The sequence below is a fragment of the Chionomys nivalis genome, chromosome 7, assembly GCF_950005125.1.
Source record: "Chionomys nivalis chromosome 7, mChiNiv1.1, whole genome shotgun sequence".
Classification (NCBI taxonomy): Eukaryota; Metazoa; Chordata; class Mammalia; order Rodentia; family Cricetidae; genus Chionomys; species Chionomys nivalis.
The window spans coordinates 96,805,854-96,827,039 of record NC_080092.1 but is presented as its reverse complement, the minus strand read 5'-3'; the positions used below and the strand labels follow the sequence as shown (position 1 = coordinate 96,827,039).

The following is a 21,186-nucleotide window of genomic DNA, read 5'->3' as shown; positions in this document are numbered from 1 at the left end:
GAGCTGGGTGAAATCTCTCTGCGGGAGACAAGTTACCCCCCTTGCTGGTGCCTTTTCCTCCTCCAGCCGGACGTTCCCGGTAAAGAAACCCCCATTTCTCTGGGGTCTAGAGACACAAATGTCTCTCTGGAATGGCTTCACATCGGGCGTCCCGCGTCCGCACCAGGCTCGCCTAGGCTGAAGCGGTCTCTGCTGCTGGGGGCCAGGGGCGGCTGTGATTGAGAAGCCAAACTGGCGGGAATGCAAGCTCGCTTCACGTGCAGACACACGGGTAGGGCCTGGGGGACGGCTCCACGACGAGGCTCTGGAGCATTTCAGGATGATTGCCGGAATCCAGCGAAAATAAAGCCCGGCTTGTGCACTCGGGCAAGGGGCGGGAGCCGAGCGCCGATTGACCATAGAGGCGCCAGGCTAGATTGTCTCCGGGCCCTGAAGCGGACATCTTGACTCCTGGCAAAAAATACTTTTGAAAACGTCCGAGGCCTCTACTAAGCTGGTTGCACCACCCAAAACCGTGAAGTTAAATACCTGTCCCGGGAGACTCAAAAATCAAGCGTCCACGCGAACCAGTAGCGCACCCGTCAGAACTGGCTCTCGAGGCGACGCCGCCATCCCCGCCCTTTTCCGAGATGGCGGCGGCGAGGACGCTCTAGCCGCCGGCCTGGGTTCCGCGGAGGCGTGGGGGCGGCGGCGGCTGCGCGTGGGTGTCCCGCCCCCTCCCTCCCGCACCCGCGCCGGTCGCCGCTATCGTCGTCACAGCTGCGCCCGCGTCCGGCCCCGCGCTTCGGGCCGGAGGATGCCCAGGAGGCTGCTGCTGCCGCCCCCGCTGTCCGCGTGCTCGGTCCTGCGCCTCCCGCGGGCTCGCCCCGCCGCCCCGCCGGCCATGAACGCCGCCCGCACCGGCTACCGAGTCTTCTCGGCCAACTCCACGGCCGCCTGCACCGAGCTGGCCAAGCGCATCACCGAGTAAGCCGGGGCGGTCTCAGGTCGGTCCGGGGGCAGACGCTTCGGGCCGACTCCCATCCCAGGCCCCTGGGAGATTCCCTGTGGCCCGGAGGTGACCGTCGCCATTTCCAGCCGTCCCTAACGAGACCGGCTCGGTGGGTCGAGCCTCGGACCGAAGGCGTTGGAAGGGCAGGGAGAAGGAACTCGGAACTACAGTGGGGTGGGCGGGGAGAGCTATGATTCCAAGTATGTTGATCAGTTCACACACACACACACACACACACACACACACACACACACAGGCTTTGCCTAGGGGTGTGTGCAGGTGTGACTTTAGGGGACCTTGGGGGGTTTGCCTGTCGTCGTCACCTCGCTGACACTGAGTTGAGGGAGGTGGTTGGTTGGTTTTGTTTTTTCTAACCTTGTAAAATGTTGGCGATTCTATGGGACAGGGATGGGAGTGTGAGCCTGAGCTTAGTGGGAAATATTGGAGGTGAGTCTGGCAGGTCGATGCCTCCCAGGGGCTCCCGATAGCACGTGTCTCGTGTAAGACCCCTTTTCTCCTTTAGAGAAAACTAGACCCCTGTTATAAAGCGCCTTAAGGGCCCTTTTTAAAATAAACTTTTTAGAAATATGTAACCAAATTTGTCCCCACGTTGTTTAACTCGTTCTTTGGGTTTTGTTCGCTGCTGAAGAGGCTTGTTCGCTCTGGCTCTGGGCGGACTGGCCTTGAACTATCGTCTGCCTTACGCCACCACACCCATCCTTAGTTTTTGTTTTTTGAGATAAGATCTCTGTGACCCAGGCCAGCCTCTGTTACCTTCTGGCCTTAGCCTTCCAGATGCTGGCCTCACCTGTCTGTCCAGGCTTAAATGGCTTGACTTTGAACATTTAAGGTCATTTTCCCTCGGGAGTTTTTATCTCCACCTGTTGTGTTAGCACTTATAAGAGAGTACAGGAGGGCAAGTCTGCATTCTGCTGCCTGCTTTCAGTTTCTAAGCCCTGTTTATGATCTTTCTGGCCAAGGCCAACCACAGGGCTCACTCTGAAGCCTCTGTTTGTTTACCTTGGGTCATATTTACTCAGTTATGATCTTGCCTTGAGTAAGCCTAAGGGAAGGCTTTAAAAATGAGTGGTTTGCCTTTTTTGTTATGCTAATGGTTCAGAAAGCCTTAAAGTTGTATAACAAACCTTGTTATAAATGCAGTGTGTTATTTCACGTGTAGAGCTTTTGCTGCGTTTATATGATTGTGCTCTTTCCTTTTTTTTTTTTTAAGAGAGTTTTGCTGTGAAGTCCTGGTTGGCCTTCACGTTACAGCAATCCTCCTGCCTCAGCTTCCAGAATGCTGGGTTAATTAATCCCCGACTCCCTTTTTCTTGTGTAATAGGCGTCTTGGTGCTGAATTGGGGAAATCTGTTGTGTACCAGGAGACCAATGGAGGTAAGTTAGAGTCTTTTTGTTCCATTTAGCGTTTGTTGCTGTTCTTTGGGCAGCGTCTCATAGCCTAGGCTGGCATGACCTTGATCCATCTCCCTGGTGCTGGGATAGTGAGCATGCCCACTACTCTGGCTTCATTTCCTTTCTCCATTAGATAGATAGGTATCCAGGCCTCAACTCAAGATCCTCTTGCTTCTGCGTCTCCAGTAATACCACACGGGCTTTGGGCTCCTTCTTCCTACCGTGTGGGGCCTAGGAATCAAATGCGAGTCATCAGCCTCAGTACTGAGTGCCTTTACCTTCTGTGCCATCTTGCTGGATCAGCCCTTGTTGATTTGGAACTGTTATGCCCAGATCACGGAGTCACCCCAAAACCAACTAGGAGACCGAGTCTTGTCTGTAAAAGCAAAGAGCCTTCATTCTTACACAAGTTTGCAAACCCTGTCTCTCCGTGTGTCCAACCTATTGCAGTGATCAGAGAGCCCTTAGCTCAGTTAGGGTTGGGTTTTTATAGTAGCCCAGGTGGGGTGATGAGGGATTTCTAATGTTCAGGACCCCTGATTGGCTGACATTTGGTTTGGGCTGTCCTGGTGGAAAAACGACGGGTGTCTACAGTGGTTGGAACGTTAGGAATTTTCTTTGGATGACCTGTTCCCGGGTGGGGCCTGGGTGGTCTCCATTTTTCTTGGAACCAGGTACCTTAAACTACTGAGACTCAGGCCTCTGTTGTCAAGGCTGAGTTCTCCAGGAACCTGCAACAGAACTGAGGATGATTTTGAGTTCCTTATCTGCCTGTTTTAGCCTTCCTTGGTCTGGGATTGTGGGCATGTACCTGTTGTTGGGTTTTATTTTTACTCTTTGCTCTTTGGGGCCCCCACCCAGCTCCCAGGTAAATACACAGAGACTTATTCTTACTCATGAATGCCTGGCCTTTGCTTGGCTTATTGGCCAGCGTTTTGTTTGTTTTCTCGAGACAGGGTTTCTCTGTAACTTTGGAGCCTGTCCTGGAACTCACTTGGTAGACCAGGCTGACCTCAAACTCACGGAGATCCACCTGACTCTACCTCCCAAGTGTTGGTATTAAAGCCATGCACTACCACCTGGCTTAGCCAGCTTTTCTTAACTTAAATTATCCTTCTACCCTTTGCCTCTGGAGTTTTACCTTTCTCTGTGCTAGAGGCCTTTCTTTCCTCTTACTCCATTGCTGGCTGCTGAAGTTTCTGTCCCTCCCGGTCCTGCAGCCCAAAGTCACACAGAGGTCTACATTAATTATAAACTGATTGGCCCATTAGCACAGTCGTCACCCAGACGCAAAGGAAGTCAGACACAGAGCAAACAAGATGTGACTGCCTCGCTGAAAAAGGTACCAAGCCATATGGCTAACACACACAAAAATTATGGGTTGTAGCCAGGCGGTGGTGGCGCACACCCTTAATCTCAGCACTAGGGAGGCAGAGGCAGGCGGATTTTTGTGAATTCGAGGCCAGCCTGGTCTATAAGAGCTAGTTCCAGGACAGGCTCCAAAGCCACAGAGAAACCCTGTCTTGAAAAATAAAAAACAAAAAATAAACAAGCAAAAATTATGTTTTGATATAAGTTGTAAGAATTAATAAGAAGCCTGAGCTCCTGGGCTAATCAGTTTATAATTAATGTAGGCCTTTGTGTATTTATTTGGGACTAAACGGATGTGGGTCCTGGTGGGACAGAAACCTCTGGGTGGCTGGGTGACTGGCCCTAGGCATCCTCCTCTCCTCCTCTTATGCCTCCCTCTTCTCTTCCTTCTTCTATTTATTCTCTGCCTGGCAGCCCCACCTGTTCCTCTCCTGCTTAGCTGTTGGCCATTCAACTCTTTACTAGACCATCAGCTGTTTTAGGCAGGCAAAGCAATACTGCTTCACAGAGCTAAACAAATGAAATAAAAGAATGCAGCACATCTTTGCATCACTGAATATCCCACAGCACAAACAATTGTGACACCTCTCAAAGTCATATTCCACAGCATGCCCAGCTTGTTGGGTTTTGTTTGTTTGTTTGTTTTTAACATGCTATTGCATTGTTTCCCTGGCCCAATAGAATTTGACACCCAGGCCTGGAACTTGGGGTCCTCCTGTCTTAGCCATGTGGAACCATCACACCTCAAAAGCTGGCGTATTTTTACAAGTAGATAGCGCTTCAAGTTTTGTTTATGTGTGGTGGTGTGCAGGTGTGGGGGTGAGTGCATGCAGAAGTCAGGACGAGCTTTGGGGCTCAGTTCTTTCCTATTTTGTTGAAGCAGGTCTCCTACTGTTCCTGCTGCTTTGCACATACAACAGGAGTGCTGTGGTTATGGATACCAGGCACTGTGTGTCACCATGCATGTGTGTTGTGTGTACGCATGTTTATGTTTGCATGCCTGTGTATGCATGTTAGGGACTGAGCTCAGATCATCAGTCTTGCATAACAAGTGCTTGTACTCACTGACGTGTGTGAACTCTCCAGCATTAGAGGTCTGTGTCCTTGGCGTCCTGTCTCTTTAGATTCTGACTGTTGTCCTTGCTGTCCCCTCCTTCCACTCGGGTGCACATAACAGTGTAACAAGTAGAGGAGAGACATATAGAATGTCTTCTACTCTGGGTTCTGTTTGGTAAATATGTCTTAGGCTTATCTCTCCAGGACATCAAATGATAGCATGAGCAGTCTGGTGTTGAACAGGACTGAACTTCCTCTTTGGTGGGGGGTGGAGATGGGAGATGGATTAGTAGTGGTGCTTGTACCTGGGTGATGTCAGTGCTGGCGGGGCAGATGCTCACAGGCCAGCCAGCCTAGGAGTGCTGTGAGCTGAGAACGTAGGTGGAAGTGATGGAGAAGACATCTGATGGTACACGCACCCACACTCACGGCTACCTGTGCGTGTGCATACACAGACACACATACACATGATTCTCTTTCAAATTCTGTCCTGTTTTCTTTCTTTTTTTAATCCAAATGTATGGATTATTACGCTGAGTTAGTGGCCCTGTGTGGAAAACTAATTCTAGCATGAACGTTTGAAGGTACCTGACTGTCCTGCATAATCTAGGAGACCTCCATGCCTCAGGGCAACCTGCTCTTTTGGGGAGGGGTAGTCTAAGATAAGGTTTCTTTGCGTGGCTTTGAGCCTGTCCTGTAATGCGCTTTATAGACCAGGCTGCCCTGGAACTCAGATGAGCCTGTCCTGTAATGCGCTTTATAGACCAGGCTGCCCTGGAACTCAGATGAGCCTGTCCTGTAATGCGCTTTGTAGACCAGGCTGCCCTGGAACTCAGATGAGCCTGTCCTGTAATGTGCTTTATAGATCAGGCTGCCCCCGAACTCAGATGAGCCTGCCTCTGCCTTCTGAGTGCTGAGATTAAAGGCGTGCACCACCACTGCCTGGCCTCATCCTGCTTTTATTTGAGCGGAAGCAGACATTGAAGAGCCAGGTGTTGTGGTTCACGCCTGTGATCTCAGCTCTCAAAAGGCTGCAGCAAGAGGAACACCATGAATTTGAGTCCATTCTGGGCTATACAGGGGGACAATCAGTCAGGTTTACCAAGTAAGGCCCTGCCTCCCAAACCAAAATCAAGCCCAGGGTCTTTTTTTTTGTTTTTGTTTTTGTTTTGTTTTGTTTTTTGTTTTTTTTCGAGACAGTGTCCCTCTGTAGCTTTGGAGCCTGTCCTGGAACTCCCCTCTAGACCAGGCTGGCCTCGAATTCACAGAGATCCGCCTGCCTCTGCCTCTGCCTCCCGAGTACTGGGATTAAAGGCGTGCGACACCACCGCCCGGCAAGTCCAGGGTCATAATGATATCTGGGGATCCAGGACAAGAGAGGACAATTGGATGGACATTTAAGGAGTGCACACTAAGAGAATGTGTGAAAGTCATGCATTTTAACTAGCATCCTGTGTCCTTCAGCCAGCTTCTAAGCAGCTTTCTTCGTTCAAGATTGTGTGTGTGTGTGTGTGTGTGAGAGAGAGAGAGAGAGAGAGAGAGAGAGAGAGAGAGAGAGAGAGAGAGAGAGGTGTGGTGTCAAGAGGCTAGGAAAGGGCATTGGCTCCCAGGCTGTCCAATGGGCGTTGGGGGTTGGGAGGCTGGAGGAGAGGATGCTGAAGAGGTTCTCCTTCCTCTACGTCATTGCTGTGGGTCTCGTCGTCTCTGGGACTGCAGCATCGGAACTGTTCCAAGTGTCAGCAGCCTTCTGTCTAGCCCACTCTATCCATTCTTTCAGGTCTTTTTTAGGGGGTGGTAGGGGACTAGTTGAAGGGATTGAATCCAGGATTTCACCTTGTCCGTGCCAGGGAAATGTTCACTACTCAGCTACTTCCAAACCTAAGAGCAGATATTCTTCAGCTGAGGTTGGTCTTCCTGCACTGAAAGGCTGGGACTGGAAGTGCTGCAGATCTAGACTACTGGTGATGCATTGCACATCTGAGATGCTGTAGAGTCCACAGCATCCCAGGAGTTTTAGCTTTGGGAATAGTTTGGATTTCAGATTTTAGATTAAGATGCTCAGCTTTGTGCTACCACAGGCTAGATTGTCAAACGGGGGCCCTTTGGAGTCAGTTCTGCCCCTCACCCCCTGGTCTCCAGTCGGGTGGGTCACATCCTGAGCTCTGTGCTTTTTCCACGGTGTCCTTGCCCGTCCTTCGTCTCTCACGGCGGCCGGCAGCCTCCCCCACCCCCAGCTTTGGGTGTCTCACATTTTTTTATGTGTATTAGTGTTTTGTCTGCTTGTGTGTCTATGTGAGTGTGTTGGATCCCCAGGAAATGTAGTAACACACAGTTGTGAGCTGCCATGTGGGTGCTGGGAGTTGAACTTGGGTTCTCTGGAAGAACAGCCAGTGCTTTTAACCTCTGAGCCATCTCTCCAGCCCTCACAAAGCTTCAGCAGGGATTCTTTTTGTTTTGTTCTGTTGTTTTTGAGACAGGGTTTCTCCCAAACATAGCTCTTCCGGAACTTGCTTTGTAGACCAGGCTGGCCTGGGCTTACAGAGATCTGCTTGACTCCCTAATACTGGGATTAAAGGCGTGTGCCACCACACCAAGCTCCTTTCACGTTTAAGAAGAAACCCAGAACTCTGTGTTGTTGGCCCTCTGGCTTCTTGACCTGTGCGTCTCCTTTCTCATAGTCTCTGCGTCCCGAGTGGTCTCCAGTGCTCCCCACTTCCTGTAAAGCTGCTGTTCTTGCCTTGCTCTTGGTGACCTGACTGTGGCATGCTGCACCATCCCATTGGTCTCGGTACCCTCCGGGACCAGCCCAGGCCCGCCATGGATGCCTGAGTGTGTAGAAAGCTAACTCGTCAAGCTTCGACTTCATTACCTGTCGCAGCCCCTTCCTTCAGCATCTCGTTCATGTCTTCGTTTGGTGATAGTTTTTGGAATGGTTTGGACTATTTGACACATTTTTCTTGATTTTTGTCTTTTACCCCCAGCCTGGCCACTCTGTGTATGAGTATTTTAGCTAAGACTTGGGTTGTCCTGGGGTGGGGGAGCAGCACTGTTTAGAATCCTTATTATTCTACCTGTTGTCTGTTTATTGCACCATGGACTGTTTAAACTCTAACACTTTTTTTTCCTTCAGAAACAAGAGTTGAAATCAAAGAGTCTGTTCGTGGCCAAGATATTTTCATTATACAGACAATACCCAGGTGAGACTTGGTGCCCTTGGGGAGTCCATTTCCTCTGAGAAACTTTCTTTTCATGTGAACAACAATCCAGGGTTGGTTTCTGTTACTGTTTTGTCTTAAAATATAAATTTGTGCTTGGCGCTTGGATGGAGACCAAAGCAGAAGGATAATTCAAGGCCTTCTTAGACTATGGAACCAGTTTAAAGCCAGACTGGGCAACTTAGTAAGACCTGCCTCAGAAAGTAAATGAAATTGCCAAGCATGGTGGCACACACCTGTAACCTTAACACTCAGGAGGCAGAGATGGGCAGATCTCTGTTTCAGACTAGTCTGGGCTACATAGCAAATTCCAGCCAGCCAAGGCTACCTAGTGAGACCCTGTCCTAGAAAAAAAGCAAAAAAAAAAAAAAAAATCTTAGCATTTATTTAATGGAGGGGGCTGGCTTAGAGGTTAACACTGGCTGCTCTTCCAGAGAACCTGGAACCAGCAACCACATGGTGGCTCACAACCATCTGTAATGAGATCTGGTGCCCTCTTCTGGCATGGAGGTGTACATGCGGGAGGGACACTGTATATATAATAAATACATCTTTAAAAAAAAAAAAAGACCATTATGGAGGTGAGGGTTCTGTGTGCCGTGTACATGAAGAGAGCCGAGAACAGCGTGGAGGAAGACCTTCTCTTGTTCTCCCGGGAGTCCTGGGATGGATCTAACCCGCGTCATCAGTGCTAGCTGCTAGCATCCTTACTCACTGAGCCTTCTCACCGCCTCCCCAGTGGTTTTGACATGCACTTTAGAAGTGAGAAAGAAGGGACTAAAGAAATAGCTCAGGGTGGAGTACTTATCTGGAATGTGCAAGGTCCTGGGTTCAATCCCTAGCACCGTCCGGAATATAAGAGAGGAGACCTGAGGGAAATGGGTTACGCAGTCCTGTGCTTTTCCTCCTTTACCAGCCTTGGACGAGGGACCTTCAGTGAGGAAGCATGGGAAGCACTTTGCAGTCTTCCTGGACACTGCTAGGTGTAGGCCCAGGGCCGTCTTAGTTGAGTCTCAGTGCCTTGTTGTCTTTCTTCTGGCTGCGGGGTTTTGATGATGATACATATGTGCGCCTGATGTTGTCTCTGTTCTAACCCTGTCTCCACCAGACAGCTGACTCCTGAGACTGCAGCTCTGCCTAGACATGTCTTCCCTGAGGAGCTGATAGTTGGTTCAAACAGCGTATGATTAGGAGGCTTTTGTTTCCTAGGTCCTCCTCGGCTTTAAGAGCCTGGTCCCATGGCTGCTCTGGGCTGCCTTCGGTTTATCCTTTGGCAGCGAGCAGTGTGGTGCATTGTCATCTCCTTTCTCTGATGCAAGATTCTTCAGGAGAGAAAGCAATTTTCATGAAATCCTAGGCCCTTAGACTACCTGACTGTGGAGCCCTTGTCCGAGGGTGAAAACAGAGCCGCAGCTCTTCAGCCCCAGGCGGCCCAGCGTTTTCACTAATCGTCCTCCAAATACAGAGGTCTAAGTCCAAAGACAGGGCCAGGGCAAAGAGACTTCTGACTGCCCTGCCTGGCTTGTGGAGGCACAAGGGTGCATCTTAGACAGACACTGAGGACTCTTGGCTGCACTAAGCCTTGGGCTGCAGTAGAAGCCGGAACTGGAGCTTTGCTTTCCTTTTTCCTTCTGGAATGTCATGCTGGCTGCTTTTGGGGTGACTAGTGTGCCGGCTGTGAGCAGCCCTTAAGTGTAGCTGTTAGATTGTTTTCATGGTGTGTTTGGATGGTTGAGACTCTTGACGCCTGGGCAAGGTGTCTTCTGATATTTATTTCCCTTAACCGCCAGGGGCCACATTCAAGTCTTGATGTTAGGCAGTGACTCACTAGGCTATTCCACTGTGTTTCTTTCTAAAAAAAATTGTTTGCTTGTTTTTGTTATTTGAGATAATGGTTTCTCTGTGTAGTCCTGGCCATCCTGGAACTTGGTCTGTAGACCAGGCTGGCCTCAAACTCAGAGCCACCTGCCTCTGGCTCCCCAGTGGCGGGGCCTACAGGTGAGCCGACACTGCCTGGCCGAGTGCTTTTCTAGTGGTAGGACTGACCTGACAGGACTGAGTCTCTTCTGATTTCTGAAATAGGATCTTGATTGCAGCGCAGGCTAGCTTCCAGCTCAAGTTGCTCCCCACAACCTCCTGAGACCTAGGATGGAGGTGTGTATCACCAGACCAGCAAAACAGCTTTGTTTTTCGGAGACAGTGTCACTCACTCCTTAGCCCAAGCTGGCCTCAAGCTTCCGACTTCTTGTTCTTTGCTTCCTAAATGTTTATTACAAGCCTTATTCCACCAAGCCCACAGGAGACTTGCCTGACGCAGTTCCCGAGACTATTTTGTGTTAGTTTCTCATTGCTGTGTCAGAACACGTGACGCATTAGCTGGACGATGCAGAGCATCGTGGCACTGGGAGCCTCAGGCTGCAAGTCACGCTGCAGGTGCAGTCAGGAGGCGCAGGCGCCAGCTTGGTTCTAAGAATTACTTTTTAATTTACGTGTGTTTGTGTGTCTGTGCATGTGGCGGTTCAGGCCTTTAACCCAAGCACTCAGGAGGCTGAAGCCAGCCTGGTTGGTCTGCATAGTGAGTTCTAGGGTAGCTATAGTGGGTCCCTGTCTCAACAAAACAACCGCAGCAGAAAGCAGTGAGCCTCCTAAATTAGGCATGTGCCCTCCTTGTATTGACTCAAAATTTTGGATTCTGTATATTTTGAAATCATTTGTTATTACTATTATTTATGCATATAGGTGTTTTTGCTGTGTACCACATGTGTGCCTGGTGCCCACTGAGGTCAGAAGAGGATATTAGATTCCCTGGAACCAGAGTTCCAGCAGTTGTGAGCTGCTGTGTGGGTGCTGGGAACTGAACCTGGGTCTTCTGGAAGACCGTTGAGCCATCTCTCCAGCCCCTGAAGTTCCCTCAGTAGCCAGGTTATTCTTATGTGTCATTGTCAGTGTGGGAGTCACAGTCCTCTGTCTGGGCAAAAAAATAAAAATCCTCAGTATTTTCAAATTTTATTTCCTTTTGTGCATCTAAAGGCAAGGTCTCCAGCACTGAGCTACACGTCCTACTTGGTCCTTCCCTGGGGGTCTCCATCCGGGTGCCGGTCTCAGTGGGAGAGCACAGCCAAGGCCCTTTGCGGTAGAGGTTTGCCCTGACACAGTTTTGTTCTTAGCCTCTCGCGGAAGCCAAGAGTGCTCAGAACAAATATTTAAGCCAAGCTTGTGGAGTGACCGTGGAGTGACCTGGGACCGTGACAGAAGACAGCAGCGTGATCAGATAACAAACAGCTGGCACAGGTCTCAGGCTGGCCAAGTCTGGGTGAACAGCCAGAAGAATTTTATTTAAACCCAGTGTCTCTGTTTGTAGCCCAGACTGTCCTTGAAGGAGGAGTTTGGGTACAGATGTGTGCCTGTCTTGAGATAGATGACTTTCTTTTCCTTCCTTCAGTTTAGGGATTTAAAAGTAGGCAACATCAAGGCAAAACCCAACCTCTCCAGGTATTTCCTATCTTCTCCCAACCCCCATGTCTTTTTAGATCTGTGTGTGCACACGTGCACCACCGCGTGTGTGTGTGTTAGAGGCCGACTCTTGGGGGTTCTCTGTGCTGTTGTGTGCATCCTGGGGGTTGAGCTCAGGTCCTCAGGCGTCACAACTGCACTTTACCACACACCTAATCCCATAACTCAGGAGGTAGGGGCAGGAGGATCTCTGTGAGCTCAAGGCCAACCCGGTCTACAAAGTGAGTTCCAGGACAATCAGGGCTGTTACACAAAGAAACCCTGTCTCGAAAAACAAAGACAAACACCATGTAGAGGGCAAGATAGGCCAATGAGTCCCTTCCACCAAGCCCGACAGCAGTCTGGACCCTACACGGGTGTTAAGATGTGTGGGTCTGCATGCACACACACACAAATAATCTAAAAATTAAGTAGAATCGCGGCCAGCCTGGTCTAGAAGAGCTAGTTCCAGGACAGGCTCCAAAGCCACAGAGAAACCCTGTCTCTTAAAATCAGGAAAAAAAAATTGAGTAGAATCCGCATAGGACTAACTTGCTCTAGTCAGTTGGTGAAGGGGGTGGGACTAGTGCTTTTCAGGTCCAAACAGTCTTATGCACACACACACACACGCTACACATTGTGTCTTACTTCCCTACCCCAAATTAATTTCTGTTTATTGAAAATGAGAGTCGTCAGAGCTGAGTCTAATGTGAAGTATAGTTACCCTAAAGAGAGACAGACTGTTGGTGAGGTAGTTAAGCGTGTCCTACTTACACATGTGACTACAAGAACCAGCAGGATGAGCTTGGAACATTCCTGACAGACAAAGCAGAGGCTGCCTGCCAAGTCCTCTAAACCCTGCTAGCCACAAAACAACTGCCTGTGTTCAGTTTGTCTCAGCAAGACAAAGGCTCCATTGTCACTTTCCTGATGATACAGGTTGAGGACTTGAGGATATTACTCTTTTTGTTCTGTTTTTGAGACAGGGTCTCCGTAGCCTTGGGTGCTTGGAGCCCACTGTGTAGCCTAGGCTGCCCTCAGACTCACAGAAATCCTCCTCCTTCTGCCTGAGAGCTGGCTTTGAGAGAGCCACGTCACCATGCTCGACCATGGTGGGGAATGTTTTGGTGTATGTTACTGGGAAGAGGAAAAATGGAAAGTAAGATTATTATGTAGGAAATGGTGAATTCCGAGATCGGGATCTCAAGGTCAGTTCTTATTGGCTGGCCCTTCCCTTAGTGCTCTGCAGAACCCGTGGCATCAGGCCGATGTGTATAGCACATGCTATAACAAGGCCAGCTAAACTTTATCTTCTTCCAGCTCTGCTTGGGTTCTTGTTGAGGTTCGGTGTATATAATGTTGGTAAGGGAAGAATAAGTATGGAGGTATATTTTTGGATGAGGAACATTGCTACTTGAATTACGTATGCTGCTTAGGATAAATGCCTATGGCAAGAGTGGTCGTGTGCTCTGGTCTTCTCCCAAGATGGGGTGCCTCTTGGCTGTTTGTCCCCAGCCTCACCGAGCGATAAACTCAGATTGCTCCATGCATAATTGATGGTTGAACTAAAATTAGCCCAATGGTAGGAATTCCCAAGTGCCTTGAAAGTGTTTGGTTGCTTTTTGTTGGTTGTACCAAGACTGTCTTCTGATCCTTCATGCTAGCCTTAAATTAACACTGTTCCCTTGGAAAGAAAGAACTGTTGAAGGCGCAAGTCATAAACAATCCCACACCAGTTTGGAATTGTGATTAATAGGGTGGTATTTATTTAAAGGGGAATAAACTTACAGATCACCGTCCCAGACAACAGCCCTCTGCGCAATTAGGAAGAAGTCTAGTCGCCTGAACTGGAGCAGGAAGTAAAGAGAGCGAGGAGGGAAGTAGCCACTTTTTTATAGGGAAAGAGACCACACCCCAATGGGCTGGTATCTCAGCGGCTATTGGCTGGAGGAGCGGAAGGATCTCCCGCAACACCTCCCCCTTTTGTTTAAGTAAGAGAGTTCTAAACCTACTATGAAATTATATACAATAAGTACAAATATCCTATTCTAACTAGCTTAGGTCTTATATAATTAATAGCTTGGCTAAGTCATGAGTCGAAAGTAACTACATTTATAGAGTCTTCAACCCCATCAAAGATCTGAGAAGGGAAATAATGTTACCTGGGTAATTAAGAAGTGCAATCAAACAACTTCCAAAACATGCAACAAATCACAGAGACAACTAGCTACCTGGGCAATCACCCAAGGTCACGTTTGCAGCGTTGAAGCAACCAACTTTGGCTAAGGCCTAACATAACTGACACACCATTTTCAAAGGCAAGAAACTTGTCAAAACTATCTTACCCTGTCTTGGCAGGATATGACAGTCCTGTGTTTTCCATTCACAGATACTCTATTTCTGTCAGAGGTTTAGGTATGGGCATTTCTTTACCCAAAGGCCAGTTCAGCCAAGAAGAAAGGCTCCAGGTGGAGTGTCTTTGGTGCTCAACATTCTCTCAGGAATAGAGTGGTGTTGCCAGGAGCAATTGTGTCTCACTACGACAAAACTCTGAGTTAGATTAAAGGCCATTTTCTATCTATCTATACTGAGTATAATCTCTATCTAAAGAACCTGATTAGTCTAATTATAAATGACAAACTTAGAATACTATTGATCTATATAATTCTCAATATCTATCTAACTTAAAGACTAAGACAATAAACAACTGTGAAACAAATGAGAACAATGACCTCCAAATATAAACAATGTACAAATATACATTGCAGTATGGTAAATATATATCAATACACAAGCAATATGTAAGTATCTTAATCAGAGGTAGAAATGTACACTGCAATATGGTAAATATATACAATATATGTCAATACATAAAAAATGTTTTTAAACAGAGGTAGAAACATGCATGCATACAATAGTCAATATAATTTCACTTTGTATCAATATATAAGAATCGATACCAATACATTTGTCTCAAAACAATAACTCACAAGTACCAACAAGTACCAATCTATTATCCCTCTTTTTTTTTTTTCAAATGATCCCTGAGCTTATAAAATTCCTTCCCCAACCCTCAACCGTATATCAATTATAATCAACCCCTAAATGATGTCCCTAAACCCAAGGGCAAACTTTACTGGGAGAGGGGACATTGTCCTCTAGAGTTACTTCCAGCTGTCATGGGGGCGACGTTCTTTCTGGGGGATCCTGTGAAAGTAAAATGATGGTTAAATTTCAAGATCAATGTCTTTTAAAATTGCAAATAGTCTCTGAGTATTTTGTGCAGGTCTGGCCAGAATGTTGTATAAGATGTGCACCATTTCAGCTAACCAAGTTGGGATCGTCTTGTGCAGCTGGTACCCAAAACAGGTCTTGTAGTAGCGCTATCAGTATCATGACGTCATATCGACCAGGTGGAGTCGTTGTTATGGGGCCCCATCTTCTTCCTGGAAACTTTAAATGTCACTTCAGGAAAAACTCATTGTGAAAAACTTAAACATTAATCATATAGACATATATACACACATATATATATATATTCAATGAAAGGCATGATAGATATATTCAATGAAAAGTATGATAGATATGAAGAAAAGCAAAGATGTTCTCTAAACTCATATTTCTTTCTGTCCCCTATCATGGCTCTTGACATGAGACAGAAACTCCAGAAACTCTGGGTTTTTCTCTTACCAACAGGCTTGGAATTGGAGAGGGACTGAGCCAGAGTCCAACTTCAAAACCAGATCTATAAATTTAGAAATATGGTTTAGTATATTTTACTTACACAACTTATTCAGTTTTCTTGATAGTTCCTGTTGGGCAGGTATTTTTCCATCTGTCAGTATCCAAACATCCAGGATCCCTTGAATTTTTCAAAGATGAGTGTTTTCCTGTGGAGATAAGAACAGAACCCTGCCCCCATTCTATATGTTTTTCTTAACACCTGTAGGAATATCATCATTGTGGATGAGTTGTCATTTCTCCTTTCCAAGAGGTTTCTCCTCTTCAAATCGAACCTTTATTAATTTTGATGGTATCCACAATTTTTCTTCTCCTGTGGAAACAAGAGCAAAACCCCTTCCCCAATGTAGCACATCTCCTGGCTTCCATTGAGAGGTCAGCACATCTTTGAAATAAATTGGTTGATTTAGTTCAGCAGACTTTTCCATTATCCAATGTCTTTCTGCTGCTGTCGTTCCTTTCTCATTAGCGTTAAGAAAATTCAAGGTCAATAAAGCATTATGTAATCTATTTCTGGGGGTATTTTCAGTCCCTTTCTGTTTGTTCAGCATATCCTTTATAGTACGATTTGATCTTTCTATAACTGCTTGACCTGTGGGATTATGTGGTATACCTGTAATGTGTTTTATATTATAATAAGCAAAAAAGCGCTTCATTTTCTTAGATACATATGCTGGACCATTGTCTGTCTATATTTGTGCAGGTATTCCCATGATGGCCATAACTTCCAATAGATGTGTGATTACTGAATCAGCCTTTTCTTAGCTCAGGGCAGTAGCCCATTGAAAACCTGAATACGTGTCTATGATGTGCTGTACATATTTTAATTCACCAAATTCCATAAAGTGGAACACATCCATCTGCCAGATTTCATTTCTCTTAGTACCCTTTGGGTTACTCCCTGCAGGCAACGGTGTTTGATTATAGAAAGAACAAGTAGGACATCTCTTTATAATGTCCTTAGCTTGTTGCCATGTAATGGAAAATTCTTTCTTTAGGCCTTTACTATTGACATGATGCTTCTTATGAAATTCTGAGGCCTGCAACACACTTCCAATCAATAATTGATCAATCTCAGCATTGCCTTGCGCTAGAGGACCAGGCAGACCTGTATGGGACCAGATGTGTGTTATGTACGTCGGACAAAGCCTGTTCCTGATTATGTCTTGTATCTGGATAAACAATGAAGTCAACACTGTGTCATCTGGTATAAATTCAGCGGTTTCAATATGCAAGATAACTCTTTCTGCATATTGTGAATCTGTAACTATATTAAGAGGTTCTTTAAAATCCCTTAGCACTATAAGAATGGCATATAATTCTGCCTTCTGGACAGAATTATAAGGGCTTTGTTCCACCTTACTCAATTCATCTGACTTATAACCTGCTTTCCCTGATTTATTTGCATCAGTATAGAACGTACGGGCTCCAGTTATTGGAGCATCACGTACAATTCTAGGAAGAATCCAAGAAGTTCTCTTTATGAGGTTAAGTCTACCACTTTTGGGATAGTTGCTATTAATTTCTCCCAAAAAATTAGCACAAGCTCTTTGCCATGGTTCATTGTCTTCCCATAACTTTTTTCTTCAGTAGTAAAAGGCACTATAATTTCTGCTGGGTCTATACCTGCTAGTTGATGAAGTCTCAGTTTACCTTTTATAATTAATTCAGAGACTTTTTCCACATAAGTTTTTAATTTTTTACTTGGTTTATTAGGTATAAATATCCACTCTAAAATAATATCTTCCCTCTGCATTAGAATCCCTGTAGGAGAAATTCTGGAAGGCAATATGACTAGGATGCAGCTAAGATTTGGGTTCACCCTATCCACATGTGCCTCCTGTAATTTTTCCTCAATCATTGTCAGTTCCTTTTCTGCTTCAGCTGTCAGTTTTCTTGGACTATTCAAATCTTTATCACCATCTAAGGTTTTGTTTAAATGAACTATTAGATCAGATGTTATCCCAACAGCTGGTTGTAGACTGGAAATGTCTCCTAACAATCTTTGGAAGTCATTAAGAGTCTTTAACCAGGCCGGGCGGTGGTGGCGCACTCCTTTAATCCCAGCACTCGGGAGGCGGAGGCAGGCGGATCTCTGTGAGTTCGAGACCAGCCTGGTCTACAGAGCTAGTTCCAGGACAGGCTCCAAAAAACCACAGAGAAACCCTGTCTCGAAAAACCAAAAAAAAAAAAAAAGTCTTTAACCAGTCTCGCCTAATTTGTGCCTTTTGCGTTTTAATTTTCTCTAACCCTATTCTGTAACCTAGGTAATTAATAGAATTTCCTCTTTGAATCTTTTCAGGGGCAATTTGTAATCCCCACCTAGACAAGACTTTCTTTACTTCTTCAAACATCCTTTCTAAAATATCTTTATTTGAATCAGATAACAAGATGTCATCCATGTAATGATAAATTATGGACTTGGGGAATTGTTTATGAATTATTTCCAAAGGCTTACTTACAAAATATTGGCACAATGTAGGACTATTGAGCATACCCTGTGGGAGGATAGTCCATTGACATCTCCTATTAGGCTGAGAATTATTATAAGTAGGCACTGTGAAGGCAAATTTTTCTCTATCCTTTTCTTGTAACGGTATGGTGAAAAAACAACCTTTCAAATCAATAACTATAAGAGGCCATCCTTTTGGTAATAGAGAAGGCAAAGGAATTCCAGATTGTAATGGGCCCATAGGTTGAATTACCTTGTTGACGGCTCTTAAATCTGTCACCATTCTCCATTTACCGGATTTCTTTTTTACAACAAACACAGGAGAATTCCAAGGGCTGGTTGATTCTTCAATATGGTGAGCATCTAGTTGCTCTTGGACCAGCTGTTCCAATGCCTGTAATTTATCTTCAGCTAGAGGCCACTGTTTGATCCATATTGGCTTCTCAGTTAGCCATTTTAAAGGTAGGGCTGTTGGTACCTCTAAAGGTTTGGTATTTGCTGTATGTTCTTGTACAGCCTGAACGGCTGGTGACCTTTTCCCATAATATCTCATCATATCCTTCCCAGAATTATGAGTTCCTGGAACTACAGGAATGTTAATCTGGGTATTCCATTGCTGTAGCAGGTCGCGGCCCCATAAATTTATTGCAATATTGGCAATATATGGCCTTAGTCTTCCTATTTGCCCTTCAGGCCCTATGCATTCAACCCATCTTGTGCTTTGTTTTACACGAGATAGGGTTCCAATTCCCAGGAACTGAACATCTACCTCTTGAAGAGGCCAATTCGGATGCCAAGATTCTGGAGTAATGATACTTACATCCGCACCTGTGTCTAATAAGCCTTCAATAAAAGTGCCATTTATACAGACTCTTAGCTTTGGTCTTTGATCATTAATAGAAGTCTGCCAAAATATATGTTTACTCTGTCCTACTGGGTTTTTTTACTCATCCTCCATGCGTAATTCATCATTTAGACCAGTAATATTTTTTACAGCAGAAATTGGAGCTTTTAATTTTCTTGGTGAGGCACGTTCTCTACTGTGACTGGGAATGACTGGGCCACTGTTGGCTTGGGGGCCTGCGAGAGGCCCCTCAAGGAGTTTCCTGACGGTATCGGGTTGCCTTGTCTGTCTGTTGTTGACTTGCATTCGTTGGACCAATGTCGGCCTTTACCGCATCTCCTACATATACCTGAAGGCCGAGGTCTCCTATTTTTGTCATTCCCAGAAGGGATATTATTCCTAGAAATCCTTTGCCTGCAATCCCTTTTCAGATGTCCTAATTTACCACAATTAAAACACCTGGCAGTTTGATGTCTCCCCATTGCTTTGGAAATCGCTTCTCCTACCCAAGATTCATCATTATAGCTAAACGTCTCAACATTCATTGTATGCTGAATCCATTCATCCATAGGCGCTGATCTAAACTTTAAAGGCCCAATTATCTTTTTGCATTCTATGTTTGCATTCTCAAAAGCTAGAGATTCAAGAGGTAGTCATCTAGCTTCTGGGTCTGTTACCCCTATGTCCAGAGCCTTAATTAATCTTTGCAAAAAGTCACTAAAGGGTTCTCTCTGTCCCTGCCTAATTCTGGTATATGATTCAACCCTTTTTGCTGGATCTTGTAGCCTATTCCAAGCATTTAAAGCTGCTTGGTGACATAAACACAGTACTTCATCATCATAAAGAGCTTGGACCTGTAGATCAGCATATTCTCCTACACCAAAAATTTGATCTTGGGAAACCTCCACACCTTTTGCTCTTCCTTGCTGTTCCATATGTTTGGATTCTTCTCTGAAATAGATCCCAAACATCAAGGAAGGTCCATTATCTAAAACTGCAGACACTAACTGATGGAAATCGTGGGGGGTAGCTCTAGCATTAGAAGCCCAAGTCCTTATCATTTCCTTAACATATGCAGAGTGCAAGCCAAAGGTAACAATAGCTTGCTTAATTTCTTTTAGATCATTCATTGCTATTGGCATCCATCTAGCTTCTCTGACTCCCTTTGAGCCTTTAGAAGTTGACGCTTTGTCAGAATGAATTACAGGGTATGTCGCTAAAACCCTGGGTAAGCCAGTTCTAATAGCTGGTGGTGGCATTGTATCCTGTCCTTGTGCCTTCTTACTCTGTTCACCAGCTCCAATAATTTCTTCAATCATTTCAAGTCTTTTTATCATTGTCTCTCTTAAATCCTCAATCTCCTGAACTACATGTGTTTCTACTGATTTCACTGAGGTATCAGTTTTTTGGTCCCCATTCTGCACCTGTGATTCCAAAGCTTTTGAATCCTGAATCTCCTGACCTGCATGAGTTTCTAGTAAAGATTGTATGGTTCTTAGGAGTGCCATATTTTTCGTAAATGATAGAATATTCAAAAGAACACTGAAACCTAGTAACCAGTAAATTAAGTTATCCCCATAGTCATATAAACCTTGCATGAAAAAACCCATTGTTTTGGTAACCAAAACAGTAAAATTTGTGTTGGAAACGAAAACGGCCATATTACCTATTATCCAGCAGGTGGCGCTGTTGCCAAGTCGCCACGAAAACTGGGTCCTGTTTCAGTGTCTGCCTAGTATTTGTTAAAAACTGGGAAATGCAAGTTGCTCAACAAAGTAAATGTAATTAAATCAATTCCGTAGACGGAACCATAAACACAGAATCCAGGGGTAGAGAAGAGTAACCCGGAAGCCGTGTATGCCTCCACGTGACAGAGTCGTCCCAAGGGGTTGCAGCTTTTGGCAACCGGTAACCGCGTGCTCTGGTTCGCTCCGCTTAAAAACTGCGCTTGCAAAACGACTCAGAAAAGAGCAAACCACGTGGGCAGAGACTATGCGGGCCTGTGGAGTTTAAATCCACGTAGGGAGGCAAACGATAGGCTGCGTGGGGACTTGAAGTCAATCTGAGGTGTCTAAAGGGAAAATATAAAGAACTGCAGCAAGAAAAGCCCCTGTGTGATGATTTATGTTAAACTGCTGGCTCCATGCACAAGGCACAGGCCGTGGCCAAACTGCCAGTAGGCAGCCCAGCAGGGGAAGGAGGGTCCTAAAACTAAACGTTGGGTGCCAGATGAAGGCGCAAGTCATAAACAATCCCACACCAGTTTGGAATTGTGATTAATAGGGTGGTATTTATTTAAAGGGGAATAAACTTACAGATCACCGTCCCAGACAACAGCCCTCTGCGCACGCAATTAGGAAGAAGTCTAGTCGCCGGAACCGGAGCAGGAAGTAAAGAGAGCGAGGAGGGAAGTAGCTGCTTTTTTAAAGGGAAAGAGACCACGCCCCAATGGGCTGGTATCTCAGCGGCTATTGGCTGGAGGAGCGGAAGGACCTCCCGCAACAAACTGTCAAGGAAGGGGACACAACCAGGGGTCCAGGTAGAGCCCCTGGTTGTTTTGAAGATGAGCCTGTAAGTCAGTTGTACATACTTGCACTCTGAGAGAAGTGTT

At 46.0% G+C, this 21,186-nt stretch overlaps 1 protein-coding gene across 2 annotated transcripts in view; it reads left to right on the top strand.

Moving 5' to 3' along the window:
- The first annotated feature begins 712 nt into the window (after positions 1-712).
- Positions 713-21,186, top strand: part of Prpsap1 (phosphoribosyl pyrophosphate synthetase associated protein 1) — a 34,582-nt gene continuing 14,108 nt past the window's right edge. Inside the window, exons 1-3 of one of the 2 annotated variants that reach the window (XM_057775753.1) lie at positions 713-966; positions 2,334-2,386; positions 7,962-8,028. In XM_057775753.1, coding sequence (XP_057631736.1) covers positions 797-966; positions 2,334-2,386; positions 7,962-8,028 — 290 coding nt within the window. In that variant the 5' untranslated portion in view covers positions 713-796. Of the gene's footprint in view, positions 967-2,333; positions 2,387-7,961; positions 8,029-21,186 lie in introns of those variants that run through there. The other variant, XM_057775754.1, reaches the window with a different exon arrangement.